The sequence below is a fragment of the Chionomys nivalis genome, chromosome 3 (assembly GCF_950005125.1).
Source record: "Chionomys nivalis chromosome 3, mChiNiv1.1, whole genome shotgun sequence".
Classification (NCBI taxonomy): domain Eukaryota; kingdom Metazoa; phylum Chordata; class Mammalia; order Rodentia; family Cricetidae; genus Chionomys; species Chionomys nivalis.
Window position 1 is genome coordinate 95,031,659 of NC_080088.1, and position 14,878 is coordinate 95,046,536.

A 14,878-nucleotide genomic window follows, 5' to 3' on the forward strand; every position below is an offset into this window, starting at 1 on the left:
ACATTCTCGGACAGTGATTGGTTAAAACTGGGTGCCGGCAGCGGTTGGGGGGACACCCCTCTGATTGGCCGGTGCGCAGCGGCATGGGTCACGTGAGTGACGACGTTTCGCGCCAATTTCGGTTGGTCGGGCTACATCCCGCCGCGCGCTCGGTCTCTGCTTCCCCGGAGTGAGAGTTCTCAGCTCGCCCGCTCCTGTCGCACGGTCCTCGGCAGCGATGGCGCTTAAGGACTACGCGATCGAGAAAGGTGAGATGCTCTAGGACGGGGAGCGGCGTTCTTCGAGGGAAACTTCTCTACCTGCACCTGTTGAGAGGTGCTGGGGTCTTGCGGGCAGCTGGGGTCTGTGACTCTGGGGACAGGCGGACCGCGCCTGGGACAAGTGTAGGGGGCATCAGGACGGGAGCAATCCTGCTTGGAGAAGGTGATGTGGTGGTGTGACGGGGAGGACCCAGCGGAGGCCGCGGAGAGGAGGGGCGCTCCAGGGAGACACTGGTTGACGTGGAACCTTCCGTACGTGGCCTGAGGCCCCGGGAAACCGGGCCTGCCTTTGCGCTTTGGGGCGCTAGAGAATTCCCGCGCCCACTCGAGACGCGCCGGGGTTCGGGGGCGGGGCTTGCCAGGCCGCTACGCGCCGGGATTGGTTGTTTCAGGCCGCCCTCCAAGCGGAAGTAGAGGCGGGCGGAAGTGGCGCTGCTCCGTCGGAGGGAGTGTCGTGTGTAAACAGTGTCCTTCCGCGCGGTGGCCTCAGCGATAGCTGCCGTGGGTAGGGGCGTGCCTGGGGTTCTGAGGCTGAGCGCCCGGCGGCGAGAGATGGCAGTGAAGTGGACTCGAGTGGCCCTTTGGCGTGCTGGCCAATCGCCGTGCGGCCACCCGCCTCGAGCGGAGGAATCCTGGGCTGTGAGGCGGCTGGAATCCGGGCCCATGTGCTTCTTTGTTTACTAAGAGCGGAAGCAGTGGCGGGAGCGGGGTGTGGGGTGCCGAGGAGGCCTAGAGGCGGACGTCCTGGCGGGAGCAGAAGAAAAAGAGTTGTCCTGATGGAAGAGAGCCGAGTCTTGAGAGTCGATTGTGTGCGAGCTGAGAGAATTAAAGAAACAGATTACTAAGTAAGGCAGTGAGCGAAAAATCTCTAGGGGGAAGGTTGGAGTAAGACTCTTGTAACTGCCCGGGGACCTATCTTCTGACCCGGGAAAGAGCAGATTTGTTCTCCCTACTTGGGGGAGAACTAGGTAGGCTTGTTTTGAATGCTCATTTAACTGATGAGTTTACAGGTCCCATCTTAAATGAAACCGGGTTCTTAGTTTTGCGTTAAGAATGTGAAGAACCCAAAAGAAAGATTGTGTCTGAAATAGTTGGTACATTATTGTGTGTGCGAGCGCACGTGTGTGTTGGACAGCAGCGGGAGTCTGTTCTCTTCTAACTGTGGGTGGGCCTCGGGGATTGAACTCTGGATCATGAGAGTTGGTAGCAGTGATCTTTACAACTCACTGTCCCTGAAGACTTATTTTTGATTCTAACGTTTGTTTACAGAAAAAGTTAAGAAGTTCTTGCAAGAGTTTTATTATGACGATGAACTTGGAAAGAAGCAGTTCAAGTATGGGACCCAGTTGGTAAGTCCCAGGGTTGGTTATGGGGAGTTGGGGTGGAATGTGAGAACTTACAGGGGTGGCCTACCGTGTACAGCAAGTATGGCTATTGGAGAATGGCTTGAGTTTGGTTGTTTTGTAGAAAGATTTTTACTTTTATTTAGGTGTGGGTGTTATATTTATTTGGATGTGTGTGGAATTACATGGACATGCCATAGCAAGCGTGGAGGTTTAACGGACAGTTTGTGGAGGTCCATTTTCCCACCATGTAGGTTCTGGGATCAAACTCAGTTCTTCAGGCTGGTTGGCAAGTACCTAACCTGTTGAGCCATCTCTTCCATTCCTAGCTATTGGGTTTTAGAGATACTGTTTGTGTGGCCTGGACTAGCTTTGAACTCCTGATTCTCCTGTCTTGTGCATCCCAAGTCCTGGGGTTACAGGCACACCACCCTGCTAGACCAAGTAGCTAGTTTAGCAGAGTACTTGCCTCATACGTGGGTATGACGCCACATTCATAAAAACAAAAATGTTTTTAGTAGTAAGGAAGTTCTTTTCAGAGCTGAAAAGTATCTCTACTGTGTTTCTTTCCTCTCTGGGGGGTGGCCAGTGACTTAGATGAACTTTTGTGGGTGAGGTAAAACCTGACCCTAAAGATTGCTGTTTTTTCCTTGCTCAGGTTCATCTGGCTCATCGGGAACAAGTGGCATTATACGTGGACCTGGATGACGTAGCTGAAGACGACCCTGAGTTGGTCGACTCTATTTGCGAGAATGCCAAGCGCTACTCAAAGCTGTTTGCTGATGTTGTGCAAGAGCTTCTGCCTGAGTACAAGGAGAAGGAGGTGGGTTGCTGGCTTCTGAGCTCTCCTGCCTGGTTTCCCCTGTACTCTTCTTTTCTCTCCTGCCTCTCACGTTCCCTTTCTTCAGGTGGTGAGTAAAGATGTCCTGGATGTGTACATTGAGCACCGGCTGATGATGGAGCAGCGGAGCAGAGACCCTGGAGCAGTCCGGAACCCTCAAAACCAATATCCTTCTGAACTCATGCGTAGATTGTGAGTGTCTTTGTGGGTAAGGCCAGGGACTTGTTCTCCAGGACCTTGCTGACAAATGTTTCCTTCTCTTAGCGAGTTGTATTTCCAAGGCCCAAGTAGCAGCAAGCCTCGAGTGATCCGGGAAGTACGGGCTGATTCTGTGGGGAAATTGGTAACTGTGCGTGGGATCGTCACTCGTGTCTCTGAAGTCAAGCCCCGGATGGTGGTGGCCACATACACTTGTGATCAGTGTGGGGCAGAGACTTATCAACCGGTATGTATATAGTAGGGAATAGGAAAATACTGTCTGGGTTCATTGTATCGGTCACTTTCTCTCTGACTATTGTAAAAAGTGTTGTGGTGTTCATTCTTGAATTCTTTGGTAGTGGTCTGATCTCTCTGGTCAGTGTTTTTGTTTAACTCAGAATATTTCAAGGGGTTCTTGTGCCTTCAGAATGTCTCATTACAGAGCAGAAATGATTCCTATGGTGATAGTAAGGGGTTTTTGGTTTCCTATTTCCTTTCTCATGTCTAGATCCAGTCTCCCACTTTCATGCCTTTGATCATGTGTCCCAGCCAGGAGTGCCAAACCAACCGCTCAGGAGGGCGGCTATACCTGCAGACTCGTGGTTCCAAATTTGTTAAATTCCAGGAAATGAAGATTCAAGAACATGTGAGTTTGGGGGATGTGAACCCTGCAGTCAGATATAAGTGGCAGGAAGAAAGATAAGTGAAGAGCTGGGGAGGAAAAGTCATCTATAGTGGGAATAAAGTTTAACTAGAAGTTTGTACTCTTGCTTTTAGGCAGGAAGTCAAGAAATGATTTAATTGAAATTTTCAGGTTGAGCTGGGAGGAAAGTAAGAGCTCAGCTTCCCTCCTGAAGTCTTCTAGGTTGGACTAGCTGAGTCTTACCATAAAATGGTCCTTGTCTGCCTCTCTTTCTCCTGGTCTCATGTTTCTGTCCCCGGATCTCCTAGAGTGATCAAGTTCCTGTGGGAAACATACCTCGTAGCATCACAGTGGTTTTACAAGGAGAAAACACAAGGATTGCCCAGCCCGGGGACCATGTCAGTGTCACTGGTATCTTCTTGCCAATCTTGCGTACAGGGTTCCAACAGATGGCACAGGTGAGAGTTTTGAAATGAGGAAGTTGTTCCCTTTCCGCCTCATTCACCCACTTACTCTCTTCACACCCTTCAAAAAGTAAAACCTATAAGGTGGAACTTGTGGTTGGTAAAAAAATTCTTAGGGGTTCTGCTGATGACAGTTTAAAGAGAAGCCTTTCCCATGCTGCCATTCTTCTGCCCAGGGTTTACTGTCAGAGACCTTTCTGGAAGCCCACCGGATTGTGAAGATGACAAAGAGTGAGGATGATGCAGCTGGGGCCGGAGAGCTGAGCAGGGAGGAACTAAAGCAAATTGCAGGTGAGAGGCTGCAAGGTCAAGGTGAGAGTTGAGACTTAACCTAGCTTTTGTCCTGAGGTAAACGCTGTGGCTTAACTTTTTGCAGAGGAGGATTTCTATGAAAAGCTGGCTGCTTCTATTGCTCCAGAGATCTATGGGCATGAAGATGTGAAGAAAGCGCTGTTGCTGCTCCTAGTGGGTGGGGTAGACCAGTCTCCTCAAGGCATGAAGATCAGGGGTAAGGACAAGGGAGAGACTTGGGATTGTTTGGAAGTGTGAAAGGGGATCACATGACCAAGTGTTCTATAAAGAGGTAAAAGGAATCACATGACTAAGTGTTCTGTAAAGAATGGATGATTTGGCTTCATCATGGTTGTCTGTGTCTTAGAAGAAATAGTTTGGGGTTTAGGAGGGGAACCAGGTAGGCAGCTTGGGTTGAGCATGTCACTTAGGCTTCCTTCCCATTTTCCAGGAAACATCCACATCTGCCTTATGGGAGATCCTGGTGTGGCCAAATCTCAGCTCCTATCTTATATTGATCGTCTTGCTCCCCGAAGTGAGTATGGGCAGGAATGGGGCTTAGTGTTTATTTGAAACACTGAGGCCTCTGGAAGGCCTGGGAAAGTGGTTCCTTCCTTTAATGGTCTACTGTTTCTCTTTGCAGGCCAGTACACAACAGGCCGGGGCTCTTCTGGGGTGGGGCTCACAGCAGCTGTGCTGAGAGACTCTGTGAGTGGGGAACTCACCTTAGAGGGTGGTGCCCTGGTGCTGGCTGACCAAGGTGTGTGCTGCATTGATGAGTTTGACAAAATGGCCGAAGCTGACCGCACAGCCATCCATGAGGTCATGGAGCAGCAGACTATCTCCATTGCCAAGGCAGGGATTCTCACCACACTCAATGCCCGATGCTCTATCCTGGCTGCTGCCAATCCTGCCTATGGACGATACAACCCCCGGCGGAGCTTGGAGCAGAACATACAGCTTCCTGCTGCTCTGCTTTCCCGATTCGACCTTCTCTGGCTGATTCAGGACCGGCCTGACCGAGACAATGACCTCCGGTGAATGAAGTACAATACCCATAGAAACAGCCCATTTTAGTGGTTTTGGGGGAGGAAAGTAAAATCCCAAAGCTGCTCAACTTGTTTGCATGGACACATCAGCCACTATTTCTTGTCACAGTTCCTAGGGAGATGGAAGGCTGGGGCTGAGATTGAGGGTCTCCTTGGAGGCCTATCTCTGCCGTGCTGTGGTGAAGAGGTGGGGCTAAGAAGGGATCCTGAGCCAGAACCTCAGGGTGTGTAGTAGCTCTTAAGAATGTTGCCTGTTCTCTCCAGGTTGGCGCAGCATATCACCTATGTTCACCAGCACAGCCGGCAGCCCCCTGCCCAGTTTGAGCCTTTGGACATGAAGCTTATGAGGTAGGGTGGGGAGTGAATCCAGGTCTCACTTTGTAACCTAGCCACACAAGGCAGGGCATCATCAGAAGTTTTTTCTGGTTTGGGGTGATGGAGCAGCAGGACTATAATCCTAGCTACCATGGAGATAGGAGGATCTTCTGAGATCTTTTAGGGAATGTCTCCAAAAATTACCCCTCCCTATACATAAAAGAACTATTTGCTGGGCAGTGGTGGCGCATGCTCTTAATCCCACACTTGGGAGGGAGAGGCAGGCAAATTTCCGAGTTCAAGGCCCTGGTCTACAGAGTGAGTTCTAAGAGCCAGAGCTATACCGTGGGGGTGGGGCGCCGCCCCCCCCCCCAAAAAAAAAATAGACCTTAGGGCCTACTGGCTGCTCTTCCAGAGGTCCTGAGTATCTCAGTGATCTTCGGGTTTGTTTTTTCCCCCCCACCGGGTCTCTGAAGTTTTTCTCCTTTGTGACAAGTTCAGAACCAATACAGGTGGTTTTCTATTGCTTTTGCAAATGTCATTTTCCTGAAAAGCTGGAAGTTGCTTAAGCAATTGTAGCCCTGTTTGGAGAAGTCCCTCAGTGATGCCCAAGCAAATAGCTGTCCACTTCCTGCACAGAATATTAAGTAGAGAATCTATAAAGCATACCTGTGTTCTGCTTTCCCACAGACGCTATATAGCCATGTGTCGCGAGAGGCAGCCCACGGTGCCTGAATCTCTGGCTGACTACATCACAGCAGCATATGTGGAGATGAGGCGAGAGGCCCGGGCCAGTAAGGATGCCACCTATACTTCTGCCCGGACCCTGCTGGCCATTCTCCGACTTTCTACTGCTCTGGTAAGTGCTGTGTCCCTATCATCTGGAAGGCTGACCCTTGCCTGCCACCTCACCTTAATGGCCCTCAGGCTGCCTGCTCCCTCCCACCAGCCCTGCTGGGGCTAAAGTGCTGACAGTGCAGATAGTGGTCCTCTCTGTGCTACCGCACTGTGGGTACTTGCTGCTCCAGCAGGGCACATACAGCACCCATGGAGGGAAAGGCTGCTTGCTACTTAAATCCAAGAGGGGCAGAAGGACTTGTTGAATTCCTGATGTCCTAGATACGGTCTTAGAAATCTCCATTCTGTCCGTCCCTCTTGGATCTTAGTCATGGGGGCTCCAAAGTGCTGTTCGTGCAGGTAGTGTAATTACCTGACCTACTGCTGAGCTAGCACTTCCCGAGCCCCCAAGACACAACCTCTCTGACAGTGACCCTAGCTGAGCTCCCCAGGCTCCATTTGTCATGATGGGGAACCTAGTGGAGTTCAGAAGGGTTTGGTCTCCCTCACAGGACAGCTGAACACCCACCGGGACTGGCCAGTGTTGAGAGGCGGAGACTTGGGCAATTGCTGGAAGCTGCCCTGGGCATTGCACTTGTCTCGGTCTGACAGTGCCGGCCCAACACTGCAGATGTGGGGGGGCAGGGAGGAGTCCCCATTTTTGTTTTTAGTAGGCAAACATAGCTTGCCCAATCTTGAAGCTGGAGCAAGGAAGATTCTTGACTTTTATTCCCTTTCCTCCCCTCCTATCCCAATCTTTTCCCTGCCTTCCCCCCTTAGGCTCGCCTCCGAATGGTAGACATCGTGGAAAAGGAAGATGTAAATGAAGCCATAAGGTTGATGGAGATGTCAAAGGACTCCCTTCTGGGTGAAAAGGGACAAACAGCTAGGTGCGTGTCTTAATGTAGAATGAAACTGGGCCGCTTGACTTTATTGATAGTGAGCTGGTCACTGGCTTTGTGGCTTCTGCACTCATAAGCTCAAAAATTTGACCTCAGAGTTTGATGCTAATTGCTATTCTGTTTGCTCAGCCCTGTACCCTGATTTTTTTTTTCCCGTTCATGTTTCAGGACTCAGAGGCCAGCAGATGTGATATTTGCCACCGTCCGTGAATTGGTCTCAGGGGGACGAAGTGTCCGGTTTTCTGAGGCTGAGCAGCGTTGCATATCACGTGGTTTCACACCAGCCCAATTCCAGGCAGCTCTGGATGAATATGAGGAGCTAAATGTCTGGCAAGTCAATACTTCTCGGACAAGGATCACTTTTGTCTGATGGCTACCTTTGAGGCTCACCTTCGATGGCCAGCTTTTAGGGCCTTGCTGCCCACCCACCACCCCAGGAGTGTGTGCTTGATGCCCCAGAGGGGAAGATCCCATTTCCCCATGCTGCACTTTTTAATTGTGTTTGTTAATAAAGTGTTTTGATTATGTTTGGGCCTCTGTTCTGTTAAGATAGCTTGATTGAGGAACGAGCTAAGATCCTTCTGAGCATATTCTATTCTACCAAGGCAAGTTTCTATGCTGCCCTGCCATATCCCCAGTCAATAACTGGGGCTAAATGGAGCCTGTGGAGCTCTTGGATCTCTCTTCCCCTATCTATATGTCAGGATGAGGTCCAGGGGCCCACTGCCCACTCCTTTCTTGAAATGTGGTTGCTGGGAATTGAACTCAGGACCTCTGGAAAAGCAATCAGTACTTTTAGCCTCTGAGCCATCTCCAGTCCTCTTGAAATGTTTTGAATCCCTGCCTAACTCAGGGTGGTGGAATGGCAGGTGAAGGAGAACATAAAAAGTAGCACCTGGCACAAGAAATGACTAAAGTGGACAACTCATAGCTGGGTTGAAATGTTAAAGCCGAGATGCAAAGAAATCATTGCCCCTTGCTACTTTCCGGTGTCCACGGGACCAAGGATTTGCATTATCCATAATTACAAAGATGGGTTTGGTATCCCTCCCCTTTCTAGCTTGAGAATGCAGTCATTTCTCATTTCTGTGGGTTGGCCTATTTAAGTTGATTTATCACAGAACTGGAAACAGGCAGTCCTACCACATTCTGCCTACCTAGACAAGGGGTTACCTCAAATCCTTAAAAGGTGGGTAAGTGCGGATGATTGGATTTCGCCTCTGAGCAAGGCTGCCTTGAGAATTCCAAGGTGAAAAACCAGGGTGGTACTGGTAGGACAAAGCCATGGAAGGGCTGCTAAGGGGCTGCTCTTTTATTAATGACAGTTTCTCTAAGGGGAATGTAGTGCCCAGTCCCAGTGAACAGTTATCTGAGCCCTGTACATCATCCCTTCCAGAACCCTCATCAGAAAAACAGTCCCCGCATTCGCCTGCCGATGCCTTGTCGGTCGTAGAGGACGTTGAACTTGTTCACAAACTGGTTCATTGTGTTGCACGTTTTGGTGATGGTGCCGAGGTAGGCCATGAGCCCCACGTCATTGCATTGCTGGGAGGGAACAGAAAGAACCAGTTCCCCAGGGATCCCTCACATTAGGGCCAAGGACAACTGAGTTTCACCTCCTGCCTGTAAGAGTGATGCTGTGAACCCCACCACCCCATCACAGGTATTAACACTCACATCATAAAAGTCTGTCTTGAACTTGTCTGTGCTGAGAACCGGAAGACAGTGGCATAGGGCATAGGCCTCCCGCAGGATCTCATGGTTGAAGGGAACCTCTCCTAAGGGTACAATGAGGCTGCACTGATGTGGATGCTGTCACTTCTCCAGGAGGGAGGGAAAATGGTTAAAAGCGACAGAGAGGCACCTGTCCTACCTGCTTCAGAGGCCTTGACATATTCTAAAATGAGCTTCACGCGGCTGTGCAGCATCTTGATGGCGCTATGCTGAGCTATCAGGTGTTCGGCCACTGCAGGGGAATGGGGCAAATGAAAGAAGGTACGCGACCACAACCTCCCCACGCTTCCAAAGACCCCACCTCCCTTACCCGTGGAGTTCTCCCCACTGCCTGTTGCTGTCATCCGGGCCACATGGTCTACACCGATACGTTCAGCTTCCTCAGTGGCCAGCGTGTAAGTGAGCTCGGCAAACAGCATTGTGGCCTGCAGAGTAAAGGATTCCCACATAGGGAGAGTGAGAATTGGGAAATGGGACTGGGCAGATGGCTTAGCGGGTAGAGCACTTGCTGCACAAATCTGAGATGTGTGTTTAGAGCCACAGAACCCACACTAAGCTAGATGTGATAGCATGTGTCTGGACTCCCAGCACTCCTACAGCAAGATGGGAAGTGGAGACAGAATTCCCAGGAGCTCACATGACAACCAGCCTGGCAAACAAGGCAAAGCTGGGACGGACATCCAGGGTTGTCCTGTGACTGCACACATGTGTATGACATGCAGGAAATAGGATTTGAACATTACAGGGTGGGTATTACCTCTCCATTGATTATATCAATGACGGACTCAAAAACGCTGACAGGAAGCTGTAAAACAGATGGAGACAGAACAACTCTTACTAAGAGCAAATGCACTTGAACTTACACATGTGCCACGCTGGCCTCAACTTCCTGAGGTAAGATGGATTATAAGTGTGTCACAATGCTTGGCTCACATTTTCTCTCTGATTTCCCCAGAACCTACTGGAGTCGATTTTACCCACATTACATATGAATATGGCCCTTAAGAGACTAAGTCCTACAACTGATGGGTAACTAGCAGCATAGAAATGCAACCGAAGCATTCGCTAACACAGATGATGTCACAGAGTAAACCAGAGCAGAGCATGAGGAGAAAAACCAGGCACAGTGGTAGCTGATCAAGACAAAAGGGACTTGGAGTCTGCAATACTCACGTCTGTGTGCTTGGTCATGGGGTTCAACTTCAGAAACAGGGGACTCTCAATTATCTCGCATACCTGGAAGAAAAGACAAAACCCAGAAAGAGTCCACTTTTCTTCCCCTCATCTTCTGTCCTCTTCCCCAACATGTACACACTTGAGCCTGTATACCTGCTTATGGACGTGGATGTCGGAGGGGTCAGGCGGCCCCCCTGTGGTATACCAACCCAGAAACTCCAGCTCCTTGAACACCTGTTTAACTGGAGAAGGGGCCAGAGTAAACAATATTTCTTTAAATCGCTCTTCCTTAGTTTGGTTGACCTGATGTATTTCTTTTGGCTCAGTTTAGAGTAACTACACCTTTCTAGTCTGCCATCACTCATCCTTTAGTTACTGAAGGTTATATTTCACTTCTGATCCTCCTGTCTCTATCTCCTGGTTTATATGGTACTTGAGGACTGAACTCTGGGCTTCCTGCATGTTTAGGGCAAGCACTCTACCCACTGTCCTACATCCCCTGCCCTCTTATCTTCAAACCAAACCAAACAACCAAATAAACAAACAAAAAATCTTCCCACTTCTCTTTCCCACCCACTTCTATTCCCCTCTCACACTGCTCCTCCTTGGTGTAATAATATTCCTTGTCAATGATAATCTTCTCTTCCACGGTGTGGGACAGCAGCTCAAAGGAGTTCATCACTTCGATATTTCGCCCCTCCTGCTTCCCGATCAAAGCCCCAATCACTGGGAGGGAGAGAAGCACACGGAAAATTGGTGAGGGACAGGCATTCCAAACCTCTCCTAATAACCCGAGGCTCTGAGGTCAGTGTGAATCAATGATTGGGGAAACTAATTTGGAAGAAAGGCGAGGCAGAGGAAAAGTGATTGGAGGAGGTCTCCAAGAGGAGGGTTTGAAACTTACACGCAACACTCACCCTGCACAGGCCGCCCCTCCTGGGAGCGCATGCGGATCCAGTGGTCCGAGATGTTGAGGATGACAAGGGGATGAAGAGCGACAGAAACACTCCCAGTCACTCCGGAGGCCATCACGCTGGGGACTGTTAAGGGTGAAAGGAAAACATAGCGGGTGAAAAGCTCAGGCCCACACATTCTCTCCTAGACATGGGAGTAGGGGACCTGCAGAGCCGGGCCGTCCATCCTGCCCGCAAGTTATCCTGGGAGAGATGTCGCTTCTCCCGGGTTTAAGAAGTACTAAAGATACTCCGCAAAGACGACTCCAGATGTCGCTCCGCACAGCCGGTTACCTGCTGCATCCACCTCCATGCCGCTACTGCCTCCGCTCCCGTTCGCCGCCGCCGCCGCCGCCATTTTCCCCGCGCCCGCCAGCCACGGCCCGCCCCCTTCCTTCCCGGCTTCTGTAGGCGAGCAGCGCATGCTCAGTATGTGCTTGACACTGCTGAAGGGCGGGGCGTCTGCCAGTACTTGATAGCCCTGGATGTGTGTTGTACTGTGTTTCTGTTGCTGTTACTGGTTCTCACGTAACCCACCGTGACCTTCAACTCTGTATTGTGTGTCGGAGGATGACTTTGAACTTTCAAACTTTGATCCTCCTGTCATCCCTCCCAAGTGCTGTGATTACAGGTGTGCACAACAAGCCCTGGTATTTCATGCTCAAAGCCCAGAGATTCTGAATCACTAAGCCATGGGTCAGCCAGAAGTCACTGGAGAGTAGGGCTGTTAGTTTCCAGGGTTCAGAGATGTATTTTACATACTGGAGACAGAGAAAATTGCAACCAAAAGAAAACAAGGCTGTTAAGAGAATGGGGAAGACAATTTATTCAAGATACTAAAAGTTTTCGCGTTGCATATAATCTGTATGCAGGCATTTGGTCGCTTGTTTGTTGAGAAAAAGATCTCCCTGTATATCCCAGCTGCCTGGGAACTTGCTATTAGAGCTGGCTGACCTCAAACTCACAGAGATCCACCTGCCTCTGCCTCCTTAGTGCTGCGATTAAAGGTGTGCACCACTACGCCCAGCACGCCTAGCTTTTATGTGTGTACTGCGGATTTAAACTCAGGTCCTGACGCTTTACTCACTGGGTCGTCTCCCCAGCTCTGACTGCTCTTGAGCAGATGCTTCTTCAGTTGCATGGCAACCTGACTCCTAACGCCACCTAGTGACTGCTACTGACTGGGAGGGCTTTGGGTACACAATGGTATGGGTGCCAAGTAAATCTGGGGTCACTTTGGTATGGGCATCTGCTGCTTACTAACACAACCTCTTAAGGGATCGATCAACCTCTTAGAAGTCTCCCCATCTTTTCAACAGTCAAGCACTCATGCAGAGGATGCTTTAGCCTTCAAGACGCCACCAGCAAATCACGTGAGAAGCCTTTATCATGCCTGATTGTACCAACAGGGCAGGTGGAGTGTCGTGGTGGTTTGAATAAGAATGGCCGCCAAAGGGCTGGAAAGATGGCTCAGGTTAAGAGCACTGGCTGTTCTTCTAGAGGACCTGGGTTCAATTCCCAGCACCCATATGATAGTACACAACTATTCGTAACTCCAGTTCCAGGGGACCTGACACCCTCACACAGGCATACACACAGGCAAAACACCAATGCACATAGAAGTAAATCTTTAAAAAAAGAAAAGTATGGCTCCCATTGACTCATATATTTGAATACTTAGTCACCAGGGAGTGGCACCATTGGAAAAGATTAGAAGGGTTAGAAATATTAGGAGGTGTGACTTTAATGGCAGAAGTGTGTGACTGGGGTTGGACTTTGAGGTTTCAAAAGCCCATGCCAAGCCCAGTCTCTCTCTCAGCTTAAGGATCAGGATGTAGCGCTCAGTTGTTGCTCCAGCGACTGCCTGGTGCCACTCTCCCAGCCATGATAAAGGACTGGCCCCTTTTAAGGGCAAATGATTTCAGCCACTTTGCTGTGCACAGACTTTTATTTCAGTTTGATCCGTGAGAAAGAACTTCCACAAGCCATGAAATTAGTTAATAAGGAGAGATTTATTCTACAAGGAAGCTTAATTGAAACAAAGAAGAGTGGGAAGCCCCCAAGAGAGGGGGCTTCACCCGGGAATTTACCACTAGGCCCCGGAACAACATGGAAATACACATCCCAGTAAACATCACGTGAACAGGCTTACACATCACGGGAACAACATGGAAATACACATCCCAGTAAACATCACGTGAACAGGCTTACACATCACGGGAACAACATGGAAGTACGCATCACCAGTACAACATCACGGGAACAGGCTTACATTCGTCTGACTGCCTGTCTCTCCCGGGTTGAAACAGCAGCAGATAGAGGCATTCCGAGGCAAGTTTTTAAGCCTCAGGAACAAGGGGGGCTCATTGCCCAGTCATCGGCAATCGTCCAAACACCTGGTCCACTATGCACGTCCACTCCCAGACATTGGCCAGTTGTCAAGGACGCGAATCGCAGCAACAGACCTCTATCTTAAAACAAAAAACACTCCCTGTTCTCAATCCTGAGAACTGGCAGGGTTCTCAAAACAGAGGAGTCATCTACAGTTCATGCCTTAGACTGTGCAGAGTCTTAACACAAGCCTCTCTATTTTAAAATTACCCTCCTCACAGACCTAAAACTGTAAGCAAGACCTCAACTAAATGTTTTCTTTTTATAAGCGTTGCCTTGGTCATGATGTCTCTTCACAGCAATAGAACAGGGACTAAGACAAGTGTACATCCTAGTTGGACCATTAAGTAAGGCTAAGCAGCCTGCTTATATAGCCAAGGAAGAGTATTTGGCCCAGCCATTCATGTTGGGCCATCATAGTCATTTGTTTACCAATCACAGCCACTGAAGGGGGTCTTTTGATCAATCTGAGTTTGTACTAATTCACAGTAGTCCTTCTGCCTTCCTGTCAAGGTGGAAAGGACTGCAGGTTCTTTGGGACCTAGGGCAGCAAACTAACTGGTGGCAACTGTCAAACACACAAGTGGGGCTAAGTCTTCAGAAGCTTGGGAAAGCAGCTGCAATCTTTACACACCTTTCTCAACCTCTGTTGAGTGTCCCAGACAGCTAATGCTGGTATAAAGCAATCTGGCTAACTGTGAGGTGGATAATCCTTTGCCCAGGGCAGCCTGGGCAGTAAGGGGAAGGAGTACAATAGATGCTAATTAGAGAGTTAAATTGTCCTATTCCCTATGGCTTTGGTTACTTACAGGAAAATAAACATTGGGAAGTTTTTAGGGGCTTGGTTCTGCCCCAAATTAATGTACCAAACTGTGTCGACTCCCCATGGGAGGCCATACCTGTTGGGAGGAGTGGGTTGAGATTGGGCTGGAGGGGAGGGGAGGGCAGGGGAAGGGATAGGAGGGAGAACCTTGTTTGGAATGTAAAATGAATTTTAAAAAAATATTAAAAAAAAAGAAAAGCAAGTCAAAGAAAAGTTAACACTAACAGCAATTTAGCACTATTTTAACAATGCTTAACACCAGTGTAGGACCCAAGGAGAACTGGGTCCCCTGCATCTGTCTCATAATGAATTTTTCAGATTTTAGTATGTATGTATAGGAGAACCTTTTATTATTTATTTGACTGTGTGTGTGAATACTCACTTACACACAGGCATGACACTGTAGGGTTTTTTTTTATTTTTGCTTTTTTTTGTTGATGTTGTTTTAACTCTTTGTCTCTTTTCAGGGCCCTTCACCTAGCTTCCAAATAAATGTACTCAGAGGCTTATTCTTATTTATAAATGCCCAGCTTTAGCTTGGCTTGTTTCTAACCAGCCTTTCTTATCTTAAATTATCCCATCTATCTTTTGCCTCTGGGCTTTTATCTTTATTTCTGTATACCTTTCTTCTTTTTCTTCTTCTTCTTTTTTTTTTGTT

The 14,878-nt window shown here is 49.1% G+C and overlaps 2 protein-coding genes across 2 annotated transcripts; one reads left to right on the forward strand and one right to left on the reverse strand.

Moving 5' to 3' along the window:
- The first annotated feature begins 94 nt into the window (after positions 1-94).
- Mcm7 (minichromosome maintenance complex component 7) lies at positions 95-7,664 on the forward strand. Its single transcript, XM_057763450.1, has 15 exons — positions 95-248; positions 1,530-1,609; positions 2,262-2,426; positions 2,512-2,636; positions 2,709-2,889; positions 3,151-3,288; positions 3,594-3,743; positions 3,926-4,040; positions 4,126-4,257; positions 4,492-4,575; positions 4,684-5,077; positions 5,354-5,437; positions 6,095-6,263; positions 7,022-7,131; positions 7,312-7,664. The coding sequence occupies exons 1-15, from the start codon at positions 218-220 to the stop codon at positions 7,511-7,513; spliced, it is 2,160 nt and encodes a 719-aa protein (XP_057619433.1). The 5' UTR covers positions 95-217; the 3' UTR covers positions 7,514-7,664.
- A 753-nt stretch (positions 7,665-8,417) lies between these two features.
- Cops6 (COP9 signalosome subunit 6) lies at positions 8,418-11,406 on the reverse strand. The gene is made up of 10 exons (XM_057763454.1): positions 11,301-11,406; positions 10,971-11,093; positions 10,648-10,779; positions 10,207-10,295; positions 10,051-10,113; positions 9,635-9,682; positions 9,188-9,302; positions 9,017-9,109; positions 8,821-8,921; positions 8,418-8,688 (listed from the first exon to the last, which is right to left on the reverse strand). The coding sequence occupies exons 1-10, from the start codon at positions 11,362-11,364 to the stop codon at positions 8,548-8,550; spliced, it is 969 nt and encodes a 322-aa protein (XP_057619437.1). The 5' UTR covers positions 11,365-11,406; the 3' UTR covers positions 8,418-8,547.
- Between the last annotated feature and the right edge of the window lie 3,472 nt (positions 11,407-14,878).

Excerpts from the sequence above, each read along its gene's own strand:
- Mcm7 (XM_057763450.1), top strand. The coding sequence starts at position 218 with ATGGCGCTTAAGGACTACGCGATCGAGAAAG. Across the intron at positions 3,289-3,593 it reads AAATGAAGATTCAAGAACAT|AGTGATCAAGTTCCTGTGGG; the intron begins GTGAGTTTGGGG and ends CGGATCTCCTAG. Across the intron at positions 6,264-7,021 it reads TCCGACTTTCTACTGCTCTG|GCTCGCCTCCGAATGGTAGA; the intron begins GTAAGTGCTGTG and ends TTCCCCCCTTAG.
- Cops6 (XM_057763454.1), bottom strand. The coding sequence starts at position 11,364 with ATGGCGGCGGCGGCGGCGGCGAACGGGAGCGGAGGCAGTAGCGGCATG. Across the intron at positions 10,780-10,970 it reads GGAGGGGCGGCCTGTGCAGG|TGATTGGGGCTTTGATCGGG; the intron begins GTGAGTGTTGCG and ends TCTCCCTCCCAG. Across the intron at positions 10,296-10,647 it reads TTACACCAAGGAGGAGCAGT|TTAAACAGGTGTTCAAGGAG; the intron begins GTGAGAGGGGAA and ends CCCCTTCTCCAG.